The sequence below is a fragment of the Quercus suber genome, unplaced genomic scaffold (genome assembly GCF_002906115.3).
Source record: "Quercus suber isolate HL8 unplaced genomic scaffold, Cork oak 2.0 scaffold_278, whole genome shotgun sequence".
NCBI lineage: Eukaryota > Viridiplantae > Streptophyta > Magnoliopsida > Fagales > Fagaceae > Quercus > Quercus suber.
In genome coordinates, this window is record NW_027069734.1 from 101,205 (window position 1) to 122,090 (window position 20,886).

General features: G+C 30.7%; 1 protein-coding gene across 1 annotated transcript in view; it reads right to left on the bottom strand.

Annotated features, from left to right (window-relative positions):
• Positions 1-18,819: 18,819 nt before the first annotated feature.
• LOC111986511 (probable trehalase) overlaps positions 18,820-20,886 on the bottom strand; it is a gene marked incomplete in the record, with an annotated part of 5,792 nt that continues 3,725 nt past the window's right edge. Inside the window, 2 exon segments of the mRNA XM_065781773.1 lie at positions 18,820-19,158; positions 19,280-19,493. Coding sequence (XP_065637845.1) covers positions 19,075-19,158; positions 19,280-19,493 — 298 coding nt within the window.

The window sequence follows — 20,886 nt, forward strand, 5'->3', positions numbered from 1 at the left end:
TTGTTAGTGGGTCGAATCCAACACTTAATCCAAATGGAGGGTTTAATTTACTTGACTAATTAGAAAATGGAGGTTACTTTATTCACCAATTGTTTATTATTTGTAATTGGTGTGAGTGAGTTAGAGATGATCCAAAAAGACATGGGCATAGATGAAAAGATCGGGGGATATGATCGCCGTTGTCTCTTTTGGCGTTTCGGTGGATGCTTCTTCACATTAAAACGACATATATTTAGACCTTATCACATCATTTTGCATGTCTTCTATATGATTTTGTGGAATTGTGTAAGTTTTGCGTAATATGGAACAATATGATTGTGACAAGTTTACCACCAAAAAAAAAAAAATGATTGTGACAGTATAGCTCTCAATCATAATGAGATAAAAAATAAAAAATAAAAATTATAGTGAGTTGTCTTTCTTTCATTTAATTTTATGTTATATAGGAAATTTGTTAGTATCAATTATTCAATAATTAAATTAAGCAAATTCACGTGTTAAATTTCTCTAATTGCGTGCTATATATATACATACAAGTTAATGAGGCAAGTTAGTCATTAAGATATGATTAAATGTTAATATGAAGAAATCTCTTTCAAAAGTTGTGTGAAAGTATATGAGAGTCTTATAAAAATTCATAAATTATAAACTTATCATCATATTTCTAGGTTTCTTTTTTTTAAATAAAAAAAAATGTGCGCACACCTTAGCATATTGAAATAAATTAATGTCTTAATGGTAGAATGGGCTGCACAATTGACTTGAAAAGAGATTCCTTCATATGTATGGAAGAAAGTTAGAGGACACCAATATGGTGTTAATCACTAGTCCTCTAATACTTAAGTTAGAAATTTCAGGTTTTTAGTAAAACGGGAGGCCTCTTTTTTAGATTATCTTGTGCATACTTGGTTCTCTAAGCTTCCTCCTCCCCTTTTAAGGTTAATTATGAAGGATATTGATGAGAATTAGTTTCTTGGAATCTTGTTGTTGTGATAAATGGCATGCAACAACTTGTCATTGTTGGCATTAATTTTGGAGTATTAGTTGCTCAATCTTTAATTGGCTTCTTACATGGTGATTGTAAGATCCATGGTGAATTGAGTACCACAATATTAATTGATATTTTTTTCCATTCCATTATTAAGAAGATTAAGTAGGAGGAAGTTATTGTCCTGACTTAGTTAGGTATATATCACATTGTCGAGTATGTATATTTTCATATGTACGTTTTTAGACCTCTTAACACAAGTTGTTTAACCTAGTTATCTAGACAAGTGATTACTTAGATAAATTATTCAAATCTAGATTAACACAATAGGATCATATCGTGTAAATAATGCGGAAATATAAAAAAACATAACGATAAGATAAATCAGGAAAACCAAACCGGTAAAAAACTTAAGGAGGATTTAACCTAAATATCTTCAAGGTAAACCAAATCCACTATAAAAGAATTAAAGTTTGTACAATAAGACTTAAACCACTAACATCTTATTGCTACCTCGAGTATAAAACTTACTACCACAACCATGTGACAACTCTGAGTTTATGGACTACTTCTTTCCTTGATCTATTGCAAACACAAGTTCTCCCACTTGTGACTTTAAGACTCCACTCAAAAGTTTCAGATCTTCTTTAAAGTTCTTTAAGCAGCAACTGAAAAGATCATCAAACTCTTGACATGAATCTTGATCTTGATAACTCTAAGTGTGTATGAAGGTAAATACCTCTAGGTCTCACAAAAGATTCAACACACAACCATCAAAAAGACTTCTTAAACGTAATTAGGGTTTTTTCTTTTATACTTGGAGTAAACACACAAAACCCTACACATCAAACAGGTTTAGGCTAAATTGGAAATTCTATAGAAAAATAAATCTGCATGTAGTTCGATTGATTGAGTCTAATTTTCTATCGATCGAGCCTTGTAGATTTTGTCCAATAATTTATGCAATCACTCGATTCCAATTTTACAAATAAACACACTTTGAGCAAGTTTAAACATAGACTCTATATTTTGATCATGGTTTGCCAATATAAAACAAATTGAAATTCTAATACATTAGTTCCTAAAGTCTTAGAACCTAACATCATGGGACAAAGTAAACAACTATTACATTGCATGAATTGAGTAAATAATTATTATCCTAGCCAAGCTAACCAAAAGATTTATCCTTGATCAAGTAAAACCATGTCAATTCTTTTGGTATATTTTACATCCAACTAGAAATGAAGATGGTTTGTAGAGTAAGAACACTAAGTGACCAAGACCCACAAGTTGTTTAATTCAGCAAAATTTTCATTAAATTTAAGTCTTACAATGTTATTTACACATTTAAAAATTATTTTATTATAGTATTTTTAGTAATAAACGGTATCTAAATAGATTTTAATAATAGTAAAATTAGGATAGCTATTAAATCAAGCATGAACTTTTACCTCTTTGAAGAGACACTTTTTCTTTAACGGGTTGAGGAGACCACGTTGAAAACTATTAATGCAGCAATTAATGGGTTGAAGAGACCACAAAGTTGAAAGTTATTGAATTTACTCTCTTGCACTGTTACACACAAGGTAATTACACTTTTACCTCACCACCCTTGGCACAATAAAAGCTGTTTGGTAAAAAACTTTTAGTATTGTTATTTAAATATTAAAGGGCTCGGTAGATAATGTTGTTCTAGTAACGTTGTTTGTATTTTTAAAAAATACGTGTGGCTGAAAAAATGTGTGAAAATACGTGTAATGTTATTTAAATACTGAAAACTATGGTTTAAACACTAGGAACAAATAAATATGTGTTATAAAAATACATGTGAATTAAAAAAAAGTTGTAAAAATACATGTTGTGATATTTAAACAATAGTACCAAACACCTTAAACCCACCAAACTATCTTTTATATATATATATATATATATATAAGATAGAATTCTACACTAAGAGCATTCGCATTAGTATGTGGATAATCATCTATAATACAAAAAACTTCCTCATTTTACACACTTTGGCCAAAAATCCTCCCACTTCAGATCTTGTAAAACTGTGTAAACTCTTCTAAAAATTTTCATGAGCTATAGTAACCGTGTATATATACATGGTTACTGTAGCTCGTGTATAGATTATTTTAATAATTTCTAATTTCGCTCCTTTTTTCTCTCTCTTCTCCATCTGCACAACTAACCCCTCATCATCTGCTTCTTCCTCCGATACACACTCCCACAGACAAAATCAAAAATCAACCACCACAAAATCAACAACAAAATAACCCACAGACACCACAAAATCAAACACACCCACACATAGACACACCAATGGAGACAGAGAGAGTGGATCGGCGCTTGTGGCGGATCAGCGTTCTTCTCGTTGTGCTTGGATCAAAGTTCTTCTCGCCGTGCTTGGATCGGAGTTTCAGATCAGCACCGTGCTTGGATTGGAGTTTCAGATGGAAATTTCAGATCGACGATGGTTCGTAGCTGTGGATCAGAGCTTATGGGAGCTTGGATCGGAGCGGTGGTTCGGAGCTATGGATCGGAGCGATGGTTCGGAGCTATGGATCAGAGCGTGTGGGAGCTTGGATCGAAGCGTGGATCGGAGTGGTGGTTCAAAGCTGTGGATCGGAGCTCGTGGGAGCTATGGATTGGAGTTGTGGAGCGGTATGGACCGAGAGGGAGAGCTGATTCAGAAATGGGTATAGAGATGGGTTATAGGTAGAGAGATGGGTATAGAGAGAGAGAGAGAGAGAGCAAAATCAGAAAAAAAAAATGGGTTGAGAAAAAATGGGCTGAGAGAGAGAGAGAGAGCGCGCGCGTATAATAAGGTTTAGTTGAGGAAATAAAAAAAAAAATTGAGAAAATTGATTATTTAAATAAAAGTGGTGATAAAATAAATGAACTGATATGAGTGTTTTATAAAAGTGAACGTGTAAAATAGAAAAAGTAGGTTTTTAGTATAAAAATGGACATGTAAAATACACGGACTGATGCGAATGCTCTAACCTAATTTAAGTGTATATGTGTGTGAAACTCTCTCTTAGAAACTTAAATTTCAATATTTGCCATTTACGCTCCATAAGTACTTATAATTGTAGAGAGACCACCACACATGCGGAGTCCCACCAAACCATCCTAATCCTATCAGAACGTGGCCGACGCATGGCTAAATTCTAATGGAAAAGAAAGTACACCGTGGAATCACTAATCACCAACGTAAAAACAAATGATGAAAATATTAATAGGGACAATTACTTGTATGTTATGATCCGCGAGCGTGTGTGTGTGGCGCTTGTTGGTTGGTTGGAAACGAGTCGGCGATTAATTTAGAGTAATAAAATATGGGGATGGGCACGATTTTTTATGTAAGAATTGTCAAAAGGAAATTGCACGTGAGGGTTTCAGAGTTTTTCAGATCGGTCAATCATACGGCCTCGAATCTGTCATTTCATCGGGAAAAACACTTACCCGGTCAATCATTCCTGTTCAACTACATATGCACACCTCTCTCTCTCTCTCTCTCTCTCTCTATATATATATAAATATATAAAAGGAAGGTTTAACTAAAATTACCATTATTCAGCAAAATAAAATAAAATTACCATTTGGAGAGTTAATATAATGGTAAGAAGTTCTTGTAATCTGTTTTTATTGCTAATTCAGGAGTTATAAGTTCAAATAGTATTAAGTTTCATTAATATCCAGGTGGTTTTAAGCCATGATACAACATGAAGAATGCGGTGTAGAGCCAATTATCGCATCTGCAAGCCCTTTTTTTCTATTTAAAAAAAATGACTAATGGATCTTTAATGCAAATAAGTTTTATTTTTATCATTTTAGTTTTGTAGGTTAACATTTGCAAGTTGCAATCACCATTAGTCATTCCTCCATTTTGTTAAAAAATTTATAGTTAAGATTAAGAATGATTAATGGTGACAACGAATGTAAACTTACATGACCAAAATGACAAAAAATTGAAAATATCGCATCTGCAAGCCCTTTTTTTCTATTTAAAAAAAATGACTAATGGATCTTTAATGCAAATAAGTTTTATTTTTATCATTTTAGTTTTGTAGGTTAACATTTGCAAGTTGCAATCACCATTAGTCATTCCTCCATTTTGTTAAAAAATTTATAGTTAAGATTAAGAATGATTAATGGTGACAACGAATGTAAACTTACATGACCAAAATGACAAAAAATTGAAACTTATTGGACCAAATGAGTGAAATGACAATTGACAAACTTAAAGGATTTATTTTTATTTTTTATTTTTCACATTTTTTTTAAAATGACAAAATTTAGTTACAAAATTAATTGTAACCTAAAACTACAATTTTACTCAATAAAATAGACATTACTATATATTTTGAAAATTTAATCGTTGAATTGCATGTTTTTTACGCTCTTAATACACTTATCAAATTTTTTATTAATTGGATATTATTGACTATATGATCTATAAACTTATATTTTATGTATAATTTTAAACTACAAAACTTTGCAATTTGAACAATTTATTGATAACATAGTTATTGATCTTTAATTTTCTAGAAATTTTACAAGTAAGGAAAATATAAAAAAAAAATGTAATCTAATGATGGATTTGTCAAAATTTACCTTCAATAAGAAAAATATTGAATAAGGTTGTAACTTAAGTCTACAACCAATTTTATAGCTAAACTTTGTCCTAAAAAGAAAGCATGAATTTTTATTTTTATTTTTTAGTCTTAAAAATCTAGCATTTTTTAACAGTTAATGGGAGCTATAGATATTGAAGGATTAACGGAGACAATAAATGCAAACTACAAAACCAAAATGATAAAAATGAAACTTAAAAAGGCTAAAATGACAATTGACCAAATTTAACTTACATAATTTGTATTTTCGCCTAAGATTTTAGCATTAACCTTATCAAGCGACTGAAAATGGAGGGATTTTCTTTTGGGTAAACTTGTGGGGTGCAGTTTTGTTTGTTGAGAAAAAGATGTTTGTTTTCTTATGGGGCCATATGGGAAAAGATGTTCACAATTTTTATTTATAGTGCAAGCAAATACGGGTGGACTAGATTAAATTGGACCAAGGAGCACGAAAAAGATAACCATTAAGGTGTGGATTTTTTTTTTTTTTTTTTTTAATGTTGGGTAACATCAAATTGTTGGTCTCATGATTAGTAAGTTGTTCATATATATATATATATAATAAATACGATAGAATTTTTAAAAATTATATATATAAATACCATGAAAATGAGAGGAGAATTGAACATTGTATGTCTTATTTAAAAATATTAAGAAATGTCAACTAATTGAGTTACAAGCAGTAGTGGAGTCACGAAATTTTCTCAGGAGGCTGGTAAATACATTTTTGTGTAATTTTTAGATTTATTATCAAATATATAAGAAAATTAATGGAAAATTTCAAATATAGTAAGTTGTTCATATATATATATATATAATATATAATAATAATAAATACGATAGAATTTTTAAAAATTATATATATATATATATATAAATACCATGGAAATGTGAGGAGAACTGAACATTGTATGTCTTATTTAAAAATATTAAGAGATATCAACTAATTGAGTTAAGTTTCTAAAAAAAAAAAAAAAAACTAATTGAGTTACAAGCAATAGTGGAGTCACGAAATTTTCTCAGGAGGTTGGTGAATACATGATGTAGAACAGACAGCACATTTCCTAGCAGCAGGGCGCAGGAAGTCACAACGCAAGATCACAGGGGGTCATGCTCCCCCCCCCCCCCCCCCCCACCCCACCCCCACCCCACCCCGGGCCACGGCACCCCCTAACTTCACTTATGGTTACAAGACTCTTGATAGGGACGGTATGATTTTAGTCTATATATTAGTAAGTATTTTTTTTTTTTTTTGTTCAAGTAAAATTAAATCTAAAGTTCCTTTTTTGATGATAAAAGATTTTATTTATTTAGTTAACTTGCACCCACATATATGCATGTGATATTGATAAATAATAAATTGAAAAGAACAGCTAAGAGTTTTATAACTTAAATTGGTTATTGGCAAACCTTGAAACTTTTAGTGAAAATATTCAGGTTTAAATCCTCTCACTCTCAAGAGCCTCAGCTATTGAAATACTGGAAAAAATAATAATTAAGGGGCTAAAAAGCAATCAACTTTCTCTGATGGAGGCTTACAAGCAAACTTATCATACCTACATGGGCCACATCAAACCCTCACAGACACTTTAATGAAGATAGTTCTTTGTACCTTTCTCACAAATAAGAATTGAATGTAAAATTCCGTTGTATTTTCACATAATAGACATTACTTGATTGAACAGCTCAAATTTATGTAATTTAGCAAACAAGAAGGATTTGTGAATCATTTGTTAAAATGGATTATATGATAAATATTCCTTTAATTATTGGGTTAACTGAGATAAGGGTGTTTTGTACACTAGCATATCCTTGGAAAATCCGAACAAAAGAAACCCTATATATAATCATAATTTGAAATAGAATTATAAAGATGTTTAAGAAGCATATATATAATATTATAATTTAGGAGTTTAGCAAAAAAAATATTATAATTTAGGAAGAGAATATGATTTCCTAGAGCACGTTGGTTGTCGAAATCTGTGATAGAGTGGGAAAAGGAAGGAGAAGACTTTATTATGAGCCCAAAGGTTTTGAAATAAAGTAAAAGAAGTCACAAAAATTTAGAGTTTTTTTTTTTTGAAGCACTTCCACAAATCCCCACAACCCATGCCCCCATGGAGGGACCCTATGATACCATATTCCTCTTATTCGATAAACATATTTTATAGAGGCATATTCCATCATATTACTGTGTTGGTTTCTCCACAACCCTGCTATACTACAGTCTGGTTGTGCTAGTACATGTCCCCACGTTTTGATATTCGGATATGCTTTTATGAACACAAGTGCTGCTTATATCAAAATTAACAATTGCATCTAGGTAAGTTCTTGGATCTAAAACTTGGATTTACCAGGTCATGTTAACGGCCGCTTGCATTTGTTAATAAATTATGTTATGAAAGTTTTAACATTGTTTTTATGAAAAAAATAAAAAATTTGACAAAAATTAATTGTTTTATAATTTTCCTATAAAATGTTTTTAAAAATAGTTCATAAATCAATATTCTAAGAGCAATCGTTAATATTTTCCTACCTGCAAATGATATAAAGATTATTCACTTAACTCACAGGAGATAAATCTTTGGTACCAGACTAACAAACTTCACAGTAAGATCTGTTTGGTTCTGGTATTTTGTAGCCTATTTTATTTAGGTAAAAATGCATATTTGATCATAATTAAGCTGCATAACTTTTCATTTCAAAATTATCTTTGTACTTTAAAACACTCACTTTAGTCAACATATTTTCAATTTTTTTTTTTTTAAGTTCTTATCGTAATGTTATAAATGAAAAATACTAATATGACAAAATTTGATAGTCTAATGCAAGTTCCATACCATTCAAAATTTGATAAATATGTGAGACTGTATTTGGTTGCTCCATGAAAATATGTGCTAATAAAATGTTGGACTAATTAGTAATTAGCAATTAACTATCTATGAATCCAAAGTACAATATGCATGCATTTCATGAATTTTATTTTTAAAGCAGCACATGGGAAAGATATAGAACTTGAGGAAGTACATCTGTACATGGAGCTCAGATCCTAACTCTGCTATCCCAGTTCATCATCCCCAACATATAAAAGAAAAAAAAGAACTTAATGTCTTCTATTATTTAAAGTGAAAGTCATAGACACAAAAAATTTCGTATAAGATAATGTGACAGATTAATAATAGTAGGTAAAATAATAATATTACTGGTTAATCAGATAAAAATTAGTACAAACTTGTTATATCAGTTTGTATTAAAAATGTTGTAAACTTTTTTTTTTGGTGTATGCAGCATTGCTCTTACTTTGAAAAAGTTACTGTTAAATTCACAGAAACCTTGGCCGACCAAATTTATCTGACTCTCTCTAGTCTTCTATTTTGTTCTTTAGCTTTTCACTATGGTCTATGTCCCAAAAAGTGTTCTTATCCTTCTGAAGCTGGCACTTCGTCAGTCCTTTGTTTTTTAATCTGCGTCCTTTGTTTATCATGTTGCCTGTGACTTAAAAAGAAAGAAACTTTTATTAGCTTTCAAAATGATTTTCTGCATTTTCGTAAAATAAAAGGGGGGAAAAAAAAAGACAAATTAAAAAAAAAAAAAATCCAATTCTGATTGAAACTAATACATACATGAGTGCAAAAGCTATTGTTACTTTGTTTGGGGAGCTCAAAGTCTCAAAGAGTTTAGTATTTTTCAGGGAAATCAATTTAACACTGTGATCGTTAGGAAAAACTGAAGGCATGTCACTCCGCCCCGCATAACCAGTACCACAAGAACATTTTAGAGGTAGTCCTTGTATAATTCTTTGTTTATGTTATATTACTATCAATTGGATTAATATTTTAGTAATTTTTTTTGTGCTAATAACTAAGAATATAATAATGCCACACACTTTGCTATAATTATTTTACGTGACAGACTGTGAGTAGAAAAGAAAAAATATTGAATTTATGTGATAGTGACAAACAATTAATTACAGTCTGCCATATAAAATAGTTGTGACAAAATAAATTTAAAAATGTGTGGTAAGCTTGAGAATATTATTAAAGAGAAACAAAAGCCGCATCCTTCCTGCAAGCATTCAGGACTGCACCAGGAAGATGCAAATTACTACAAAAAGAAGACCTTTAAGCAACAATAAATTTACTCAACAATGTGCTTTGAAGTTAAGCTCTCTCTTATAACCCAACTAAAATTACAACATATATACACATTCATATAAAATCAAAAAAATAAATCTGGAAACAAAAGTAGATCATACTATAGAATATTCCAATGTAGATCAAAATACATGAAGTCTGGATAGGGCCAAAAGATAGTATTATAAATTTATAATCCTTTGAGTTCAAAACAAAATGGCTCATTTTCTCCATTGATCTTTTTAATGTGATATATTTACACATGGCTCGGTAAAGTGAAGTTGTCCTGGACATGAGATATGCCTTTACACCAAAAGGTTTTGGAAATCAATTATATACTGTTTTGCCTTTAAATGAGAACATTGGCAGCAAAAACCAATCATTTATCATTGTTAATTTATATAAGAAATATGATAGCAATCCATTGTACAAAGGGGCATGCTTTGTTCCACAACAGCAAGCTTAGGTCACTCAACTCTTTCTATATATGCGTGTAACAAGTTTGGCCACAAAGGGGAAAATATGCTTGAGCAGAGCACATTATTTGCTTCAACTTTATTTAAGAACTTGATTGAGTATGTGATTTTATTAAGTTAAAACCAGAGGTCCATAAGTCTAATAATACGTCCTCAGATAGGCCTAGTAGCCCACTGTTCTTTCAGACCAACTTGTCTCGAATATATGATACACCAAAAACGTATCAATCCTTGGATTTAGTACCTCTTTATCTTAGTGAAAAAAAAGCTCTTTTCCTCTCATTTGGGCGTTTTAGCTCGCCAACTCTATTTGACTAATAAGCACTGAGAGAGGAGGGAATCCCACAAGACTATATTAAATATATGCAAATTTGCAAGTCTAGTCATACTTTCCACTTATTTTTCCAGATCTATTTTTAGAACCCATTTGGTCTAATGTCACAAACATACATGAATACTAATGGTTTGATTTGAATACTACGGTTCTTTCAATGATTGCCACTCCTTTCTGTGGGAGCCTGGAATCATGGAAGAGGGACCCTTCCCTTAAATTAGGCTTTTAAGGGGTTTCCAATCTCTTAATCTAAATTAATATTGGATTAATCAGATTATACATCTTTCAAACTCCTTGATTTGAATCTCTTATTAAAAAAATGCTTGGCATCACAGACCTCACTTTAGCCACACACACAAAAAAAGAAGAAGAAAGAAAGTCTTGAAATTGTCACACATTAGTTCATTTGCATTTGGTTTAACTTTTTTCTAGAATTTATTTCTTTACATATAGATTTTTGAAGTTTCACTTTTTCTAGCTACATTTTTAGTTTTACCCACTTTCAACAAATAAGCAAATTAATAAAAAAGCCAATCTAATATCTAGACAAAGATTGTGAGAAAAGAAATAAAAAGAAGGAGACAATTTTAGAAAGCAAGCAGAAGAAGCTCCTCAAGTATTTGATTAAAGAGAAGTGGAATTTCAAAGCAATACACAAACTAAAATGTGCGCCTGTCTTTTTGTGTCATAATTTCACTTATATTTTCAGTTGGGTTTTAATTTGTACTCCCCCACAGAAAACAAATGAAATAAGGCATGCTAATCTCACAAGTCACAATTATAATATCTTATTAGTTGGGTTTTAAGCAATCTCACTGCAGAATAAGCTTTTCTAGGAGAATGGTGTCAATGGCTTAGAAAAAGAAAGAGATCTATCAATGACCCACCACTACCCACTAAGTAGTGCTTCAATCTTTTGTGACATAATGAGTCCATAAAGGTGCCAATGAATTTATTTACCAAAGAAAAGAAAGATGCCAATGGATTGGAATATGATATAGGTAATGTGTAATTTAGTTTGAATTAATTAAGGTTTAACTCTTTGTCAATTCATTGGGGAAGACGTTGACATAAACCTATGAAGTGTTCGGCAGCTAGCTCCACCAGAGCATTATTGTGCAATCAGTAGGTGCTGCTCCTAGAGCTAATCCAAGGTTTCTTACCTAATTGAATGATTGAATCTCTGATCTTAAGAATCTCGAAACAAAATAACTCGAGATTCATATGGTTTATTTTTTTTAAAAAAAATCTTTTATCATAGGGATTGTGGCCAGATAATTGATTTGAGGAGTGATGGCTGGAACTAGTATTAAAAAATAAATAAATAAATAAAGGAATAAATCAAAAAAAAAAAAAAAAGAGTTACGTGACCGATAATATAGTCCACTTAAGTTTATTTTGTCTATTTTGTTCTATTTGGTTCACTTGGTCTATTCGGTCCACTTCGGTTTAATTTTAGTCCATTTGGTCTATTTGGGTCCACTTCATTCTATTTATTTTATTTTGGTGTATTTACTTAAGAATGGGAAGAAAAAAAATTGGGTTTGAGAATATCTATTCTAAATCCAAATTTATTAAAAAAATAACTAAATGATTTCTAGTATTGTCTTTCTTTTTTCTTTTCCTTTTTATCCCACCTTAGTTGATATTAATTTTTTAGTGAGTGAATTACACCACTTAATAACTTATTGTTAGATGTGAATTTTGAAAATTCTACTGTTGGATTACATTATATTCATATTCTCTTCATGCTTGCAAAATTTCACGGTAATCAAAGATCAATAGTCATGTTATCAATTAATTGTTTAAATTCAAGTTTTTGTAGTTTAGAACAATTAATAAAAGATGAGTTTATGGATCACATGTTAAATAACATCCGATTGGCATGAAGATTGGCATGCATCTTAAGCACATATAGAACATGTAATTCAACAATGAGACTTTTAAAATATGAATTTAATATCAAGTTATTGGACCATGTAACTTTGTTAAGAATTACACCAGGTATAACTCTCTCTCTCTCTCTCTCTCTCTCTCTCTCTCTCTCTCTCTCTATATATATATATATATTATAAAGTGTTAAGAAAATTAAAGATGTATGATATTAAGTTTAGTCTCAATTCATTAATGAGTTGGATACTAATATGAAGTTAAATGGAATGTATTTAACCCAAGAAAAGGAATGAAATGGAATTAAGAAACCTTATTTGGATGTTTTAAAATAAAGAAATGCAAATGAATGAATTGTAAGTAATCTTATTTGAGAGTAACATAGAGGGAAAGAAATTTAATCATTTTATAACAATATTACTATTAGATTCCTATTTAAAAATAAATGGCTAAATATATAAGAGTATTTTTGGAGTTTTAGTAAAAAATTCATTAAATCCAATTCAATTCCCTCCAATTTCTGGGGGAAAGAAAATTTGAAGTTTAAAGGATATAGAGAGGAACAAGTATTCTCTTCTACCTATTCCATTCCCTCCCACTTAAACTCTCAAATAAGGGAATTGACTTTCCATTCTCTTTATTAAAACTCCCAAATAAGAAAAGGGAAGAATATTCTAAAATTACTCTCTTCATTCATTTCCATTCCCTCCTCCCAAATGAGGGCTTAGTTGTTGAAAATTCTTGTGGGATGAAAATGTAATATCCAAGCCTATAGATATGGAAAGCATAATATATCAAAGTGTATTGAGCAATTTTTGGACATATTTGACAGAATTTAGATGTAGGTATAAAATAAATTGTTGAATTAATTAATGAATCTGCAATATAAATGATGAAAAAGATTAATTCAACAAATTTTTTCAACAATTATATTGCAGATTCATTAATTAATTCAACAATTTATTTTTTCCAACAAATAATTTCATTGAAGCAAATCCAGATTCACTCGAGCAAAACAATAATGGAACCTGAAAGTTTGCCTGTCCCTCGCTCAAGTGAGATTGCTAGAACATGCTTTTTTTTTTTACATGATAGAAATCTACTCTAGTATAATCTAAGTGTGTATGTGTATGAAACTCCTTTTTGGAGACTTAAATCTTGGCCCTTGCCTCCCCCCTCATCCCATAAGAATTTTGTATTTGTAGAGTAACCATCACGCTAAGGATGCGCGGTGGTGCTAAAACATGTTTTCTAAATCTCTTAGGAATAGCTTTTGTGCTACTTGGTACTTGCTTTTAACCCTACTTGTGCATGATTTTTCTTTAGACAAAAGATTGCTACATCTTGAGCAAAATAGGAAAAAAAAAAAAAAAAAAAAATGTCTTTTCTCTTTACCCTAGATTTCCTAGGTTTTCTACCAAATAGATTTCTTTAAATCCTAACCACTCTTTAATGATTTAATGGTTTAGATTCTGTCATGTCAGCATTCCACTAACAATATTCTTAATTGTTTTGTTTGCAACATTATTTTATTATTTTAAGAATATTGTTAGTGGAATGTTGACATGACGGAACCTAAACCATTAAATCATTAAAAAGTAGTTAAGATTTAAGGAAATTTATTAGTAGAGTGCTTTAGGAAATCTATAGAATGTGAATCCAACTAAGGCCTCGTTTGGGAGGAGTAAATGGAATGGAATAGAAGGGAATGAAAAGAATAATTTTAAAATATTATTCCCTTCCCATATTTAGAAGTTTTAATGGAGGGAATAGAAAACTCATTCCCTTGTTTGGGAGTTCAAGGCTCCGCTTGAGATGAGAGAATGAAATGGAATAGAAATGAATAAAAATAATAATTTTATAATGTTCTTCCCTTCTCTTGTTTGGGAGTTTTAATGGAGTGAATGGAAAGTTCATTCCCTTATTTGGGAGTTTAAGCTGGAGAAAAATGAATAGGTAGGAGGAAACACTCATTCCTCTCTATTATCTTAAAACCTCAAATTTTCATTCATCCTAAAATTGGAAGAAATGAAAGGGAATGAAATTAGATTTAATAATTTTTTTTACTAAAACTCCTAAAATACCCCTATATATTCAACCCTTTATTTTAAAATAGGGGTCTAATAGTAATATTGTCATAAAATGATTTCATTTCATTCCCTCTATGTTGCTCCCAAACATGATTACTTACATTCCATTCATTTTCATTCCTTTATTTTAAAACATCCAATCTAGGTTACTTAATTTCATTGCATTCAATTTTTTTCCATTCATTTCCCTTACTTAAATACATTCCGTTTCATTCCATTCCATTCATTTCCATTCCCTTAGACCTTGCTTGGGATGAGAGAATATAATGGAATTGAAAGGAATGAAAAGAATCATTTTAGAATATTCTTCCATTCCTTTATTTAGGAGTTTAAGTGGGAGAAAATGGAATGAGTAGGAGGGAACACTCATTCCTCTCTATTCCCTTAAAATCTCAAATTTTTATTCCCCCCGAAATTAGAAGGAATGGGAGGGAATGAAATTAGATTTAATGATTTTTTTTACTAAAACTCCCAAAATAAACCTATATATTCAACTCTTTATTTTAAAATAGAGGTCTAATAATAATATTGTCATAAAATGATTTATTCCATTCCCTCCATGCTGCTCCTAAATAAGATTACTTACATTCTATTCATTTCCATTCCTTTATTTTAAAACATCCAATCAAGATTACTTAATTCCATTTCATTCAATTTTTTCAATTTTTTCCCTTACTTAAATACATTCCATTCCATTCAATTCTTTTCCATTCTCTTATTCCATTCCATTCTCTTATGAACTCCCAAGCGGAGCCTGCATTCCACTAACAATATTCTTAATTATTTTGTTTGCAACATTATTTTATTATTTTAAGAATATTGTTAGTGGACTGTTGACATAACAGAATCTAAACCATTAAATCATAAAAGAGTAGTTAAGATTTAAGAAAATCTACTAGTAGAGTACTCTAAGAAATTTACAGTTGGTGAATCCAACAAAGCCCTATTTGGGAGGAGTGAATGAAATAGAATAGAAATGAATGAAAAGACTAATTTTAAAATATTCTTCCCTTCCTTTGTTTAGGAGTTTATTGAAGGGAATGAAAAGCTCATTCTTTTATTTGGGAGTTTAAATGAGAGAGAATGGAATTGGTAGGAAGGAACGCTCATCCCTCTCTATTCCCTTAAAATCTCAAATTTTCATTCTCCCAAAAATTGGGAAGAATAGAAGGAAATGAAATTAAATTTAATGATTTTTTTACTAAAACTCCAAAAATACCCCTATATAACTTTTTATTTTAAAATAGGGATCTAATAGTAATATTGTCATAAAATGATTTTATTCTATTCCCTCCATGTTGCTCCCAAATAAGATTATTTACATTCCATTCATTTTCATTCCTTTCCATTCCTTCATTTTAAAACATTTAATCAAGGTTACTTAATTCTATTCCATTCAATTATTTTTCATTTATTTTCCTTACTTAAATACATTCCATTCCATTCCTTTGACATTTGTTTGCTCATCTTGTGATTCCAAGGTGCGAGGTAGTGAGATTGTTTTGAAACCACAACCCAAAAAAAAAAAAAAAAAAAAAAAAAAAAATAATAATCTAGTGAGGTTCATTGCATAAAAAAAAAAAAAAAAAAAAAAAAACTTATGTCTTTTCTCTTTACCCTAGATTTCCTAGGTTTTCTACCAAATAGATTTCTTTAAATCCTAACCACTCTTTAATGATTTAATGGTTTAGATTCTGCCATGTCAGCATTCCACTAACAATATTCTTAATTGTTTTGTTTGCAACATTATTTTATTATTTTAAGAATATTGTCAGTGGAATGTTGACATGACAGAACCTAAACTATTAAATCATTAAAAAGTAGTTAAGATTTAAGGAAATTTATTAGTAGAGTGCTTTAGGAAATCTATAGAATGTGAATCCAACTAAGGCCTCTTTTGGGAGGAGTAAATGGAATGGAATAGAAGGGAATGAAAAGAATAATTTTAAAATATTATTCACTTCCCATATTTAGAAGTTTTAATGGAGGGAATAGAAAACTCATTCCCTTGTTTGGGAGTTCAAGGCTCCGCTTGAGATGAGAGAATGAAATGGAATGGAAATGAATAAAAATAATAATTTTATAATGTTCTTCCCTTCTCTTGTTTGGGAGTTTTAATGGAGTGAATGGAAAGTTCATTCCCTTATTTGGGAGTTTAAGCTGGAGAAAAATGAATAGGTAGGAGGAAACACTCATTCCTCTCTATTATCTTAAAACCTCAAATTTTCATTCATCCTAAAATTGGAAGGAATGAAAGGGAATGAAATTAGATTTAATAATTTTATTTACTAAAACTCCTAAAATACCCCTATATATTCAACCCTTTATTTTAAAATAGGGGTCTAATAGTAATATTGTCATAAAATGATTTCATTTCATTCCCTCTATGTTACTCCCAAACATGATTACTTACATTCCATTCATTTTCATTCCTTTATTTTAAAACATCCAATCTAGGTTACTTAATTCCATTGCATTCAATTTTTTTCCATTCATTTCCCTTACTTAAATACATTCCGTTTCATTCCATTCTATTCATTTCCATTCCCTTAGACCTTGCTTGGGATGAGAAAATATAATGGAATTGAAAGGAATGAAAAGAATCATTTTAGAATATTCTTCCATTCCTTTATTTAGGAGTTTAAGTGGGAGGAAATGGAATGAGTAGGAGGGAACACTCATTCCTCTCTATTCCCTTAAAATCTCAAATTTTTATTCCCCCCGAAATTAGGAGGAATAGGAGGGAATGAAATTAGATTTAATGATTTTTTTACTAAAACTCCCAAAATACACCTATATATTCAACTCTTTATTTTAAAATAGGGGTCTAATAATAATATTGTCATAAAATGATTTATTTCATTCCCTCCATGCTGCTCCTAAATAAGATTACTTACATTCTATTTATTTCCATTCCTTTATTTTAAAACATCCAATCAAGATTACTTAATTCTATTTCATTCAATTTTTTCAATTTTTCCCTTACTTAAATACATTCCATTCCATTCAATTCTTTTCCATTCTCTTATTCCATTCCATTCTCTTATGAACTTCCAAGCGGAGCCTGCATTCCACTAACAATATTCTTAATTGTTTTGTTTGCAACATTATTTTATTATTTTAAGAATATTGTTAGTGGACTGTTGACATAACAGAATCTAAACCATTAAATCATAAAAGAGTAGTTAAGATTTAAGAAAATCTACTAGTAGAGTACTCTAAGAAATTTACAGTTGGTGAATCCAACAAAGCCCTGTTTGGGAGTAGTGAATGAAATAGAATAGAAATGAATGAAAAGACTAATTTTAAAATATTCTTCCATTCCTTTGTTTAGGAGTTTATTGAAGGGAATGAAAAGCTCATTCCCTTATTTGGGAGTTTAAATGAGAGAGAATGGAATTGGTAGGAAGGAACGCTCATTCCTCTCTATTCCCTTAAAATCTCAAATTTTCATTCTCCCAAAAATTGGGAAGAATAGAAGGGAATGAAATTAAATTTAATGATTTTTTTACTAAAACTCCAAAAATACCCCTATATAACTTTTTATTTTAAAATAGGGGTCTAATAGTAATATTGTCATAAAATAATTTTATTCCATTCCCTCCATGTTGCTCCCAAATAAGATTATTTACATTCCATTCATTTTCATTCATTTTCATTCCTTCATTTTAAAACATTTAATAAAGGTTACTTAATTCCATTCCATTCAATTATTTTCCATTCATTTTCCTTACTTAAATACATTCCATTCCATTCCTTTGACCTTTGTTTGCTCATCTTGTGATTCCAAGGTGCGAGGTAGTGAGATTGTTTTGAAACCACAACAAAAAAAAAATCAAAAATCAAAAAAAATAAAAAAATAAAAAATAAAAATTCTAGTGAGGTTCATTGCATAAAATCTTCGAGATTTCTTGGAGTGTTGAGGTTTTGGCTTGTGTGGATAAAGAGTTCCTGGAGGAGATTCACTCGAGGTAGGAAAGCAAGCAAAACATTTTCAGAGATCAAACAAGAAAAGTCTAGCTATACGAAAATTTTATAAGTAGAATGTTGTAAATACCTTTCCTATATTGAATTTTCTACAGAATTGGGTGCCTGGAGTGGCTTTTCAATTGAAGAGGTTCTTTTTTGGTTTTCTACTTCGTTATCAAATCTCGTATCTTTGTTTTTATTGCTTTCTTTGTATTGCCTCTAGATTCAGTATTTCATAATTGGGGTTGAATTATCTATTTGTGTGGATTAACGCATGATAAGCGCTTGAATGATCATTAAATCAAATAATTCCTCTGCATATATCATATAGGGATATATATAAATTTTTCACTTCGAATGTGAGACATGCATTAGCCCGGCATGTCAAAACTCAATTATTCAGTATTCTTAGTAGAATACATCTCTGGTTTCAAGATTATGGAGCAAATCACTCTTACTTGTTGCTACAGTTTTATTTGCTGTTGGCTTGTCATAATGAACAGCATCTTTTCTAAAGAGCTGCTAGTGAGGCCACTCAAACTACAAAATCATTAGCAATCTATCATCTGGTCCTGAGGCCATCCAAACTCCTCTAGAAAAGCCAAAACAACTCCATTTGACCAGCCAAAACCAGTCTGCATTGCAACATACCCCAAAAAAGACTTAGATCAGAAGGAACAAACTGAGAGGCTCGTTTATTGTGTAACAAGAATGTTTTCAACACAGATATTCTTTCCACAAAAGCTTAAGACATACCTGGGGTACATATTTACCACCACCTCCAAATTCTCCACACTTTTCCACATTATATTTTTCATGCATTTTGCCTGTTTTCTTGTAGGCAACATAGTTGGTTCTGATCCACCTCATAGCAATGTCTTCAGCTACTGTTCTTGCTTCTTTTGATCCAGATCTTGCTAGGCCTTCAACTATCATGTGTTGAACTGGAGCCCAACCATTTGGAAAGTCCCTGTAGTACAAGTTCTTTATTGTCTTAGACAATTAAAATTAAAGAAAAAAAGTATTGTAACATGCAAATATTTCCTCCACTTCACAGAATCCAATGATTATTTCATTCATCAGATATATTCATCCTCACTCTCACAGTATATAGGTTCCATAGTCGTGTGGAACACATGTTGTGAGAAGGAGAATGCATATATTTGATACATGAGATACCTTCTCAAACAAAACCTCTGGCCCCACCCACTTTCTTTCTCTCTTCATTTCTTGATCAATCGAAAATTTATCCTGACATAGAGATCAAATCATGGGCATTTTAAAATGGGTACTAACCATTGTTCTCCTGAATTCATCAAAGAAGTTGCAATTCCATAAGCACAAAGCAGGCCTGAACCTTGGAAGCTTTTCATGACTTTCTCCACCAGAGAAGTGTCTTCATACAATAAAAGCATTTTTTAGTACTAATAAATGTTAATGTTGCAAAACTAATCTGCAACCAAAGGTCCAAATCTAATTATATATTTCATATTTTTATATCCAAGAAAAAAACCCAATCTGAACACATTATAATAATCAGTAGTGGTTTTTTGTTTCCTCAAAAAAAGAAAAAAAAAAGAAAAAAAAAGTAGTGGTTTTTTATCCTTTCATGTTGCAATAACTGTCTAAGCAGTTCACGCCAACATAATTAACATCATTGCCAAGAAAGTTCTTTTTTTTTTTTTTTTTTTTGTTTGTTGCACAAATAGAAGAATACATGCACTCTTTCCTTGTTCTAATTGCAATTACACATGAACCATAACTTCGGATCAATGCTAGTAACCTGTTAAAAAACTAAACTCCAACAGAAGAACAATGCTGCTCTTCATATTACCATCTGTCAGTCAATCATATATTGTTCAAAAATAACCAAGCTACTAATTAACAGTGCCATGTTTGCATGTTCACTAGCCTAAGTAAGCTGACATGAACTAAGTGCTAATTCTAACTATCAAATGAGTTAAGATTAAGTCAATTGTAACTAAAATATGGTGGACTGGAGACATGGGTGTGCTAAACTAATAACAGAACAATTTTAAATAACTTTCCAGAACATGACAGATTAATTTCACATATTAGTATGAATTCAGATTAAAGTAAGCTGTCCATGTTTCGTGAATTTTTGAAGCACTTATTGAGGCCCTAGAAGCGGGAAATCAGAGCTGTGACTCAAAATGAATTAGTTCTAGTTTTTCATTTGATGAGAAATCTACTATATATTGCTTTTCTTTGACTTTCTTTCTGATAAAAAAAATCAACAAATCAATGTGCTCATCAGCCTCAATTAGACACAAACAGATTTAGCTCCATAGAAAGATACAGCTGATTGAAATGGGCCTAGTTTGGACCAGAACAGCTGATTT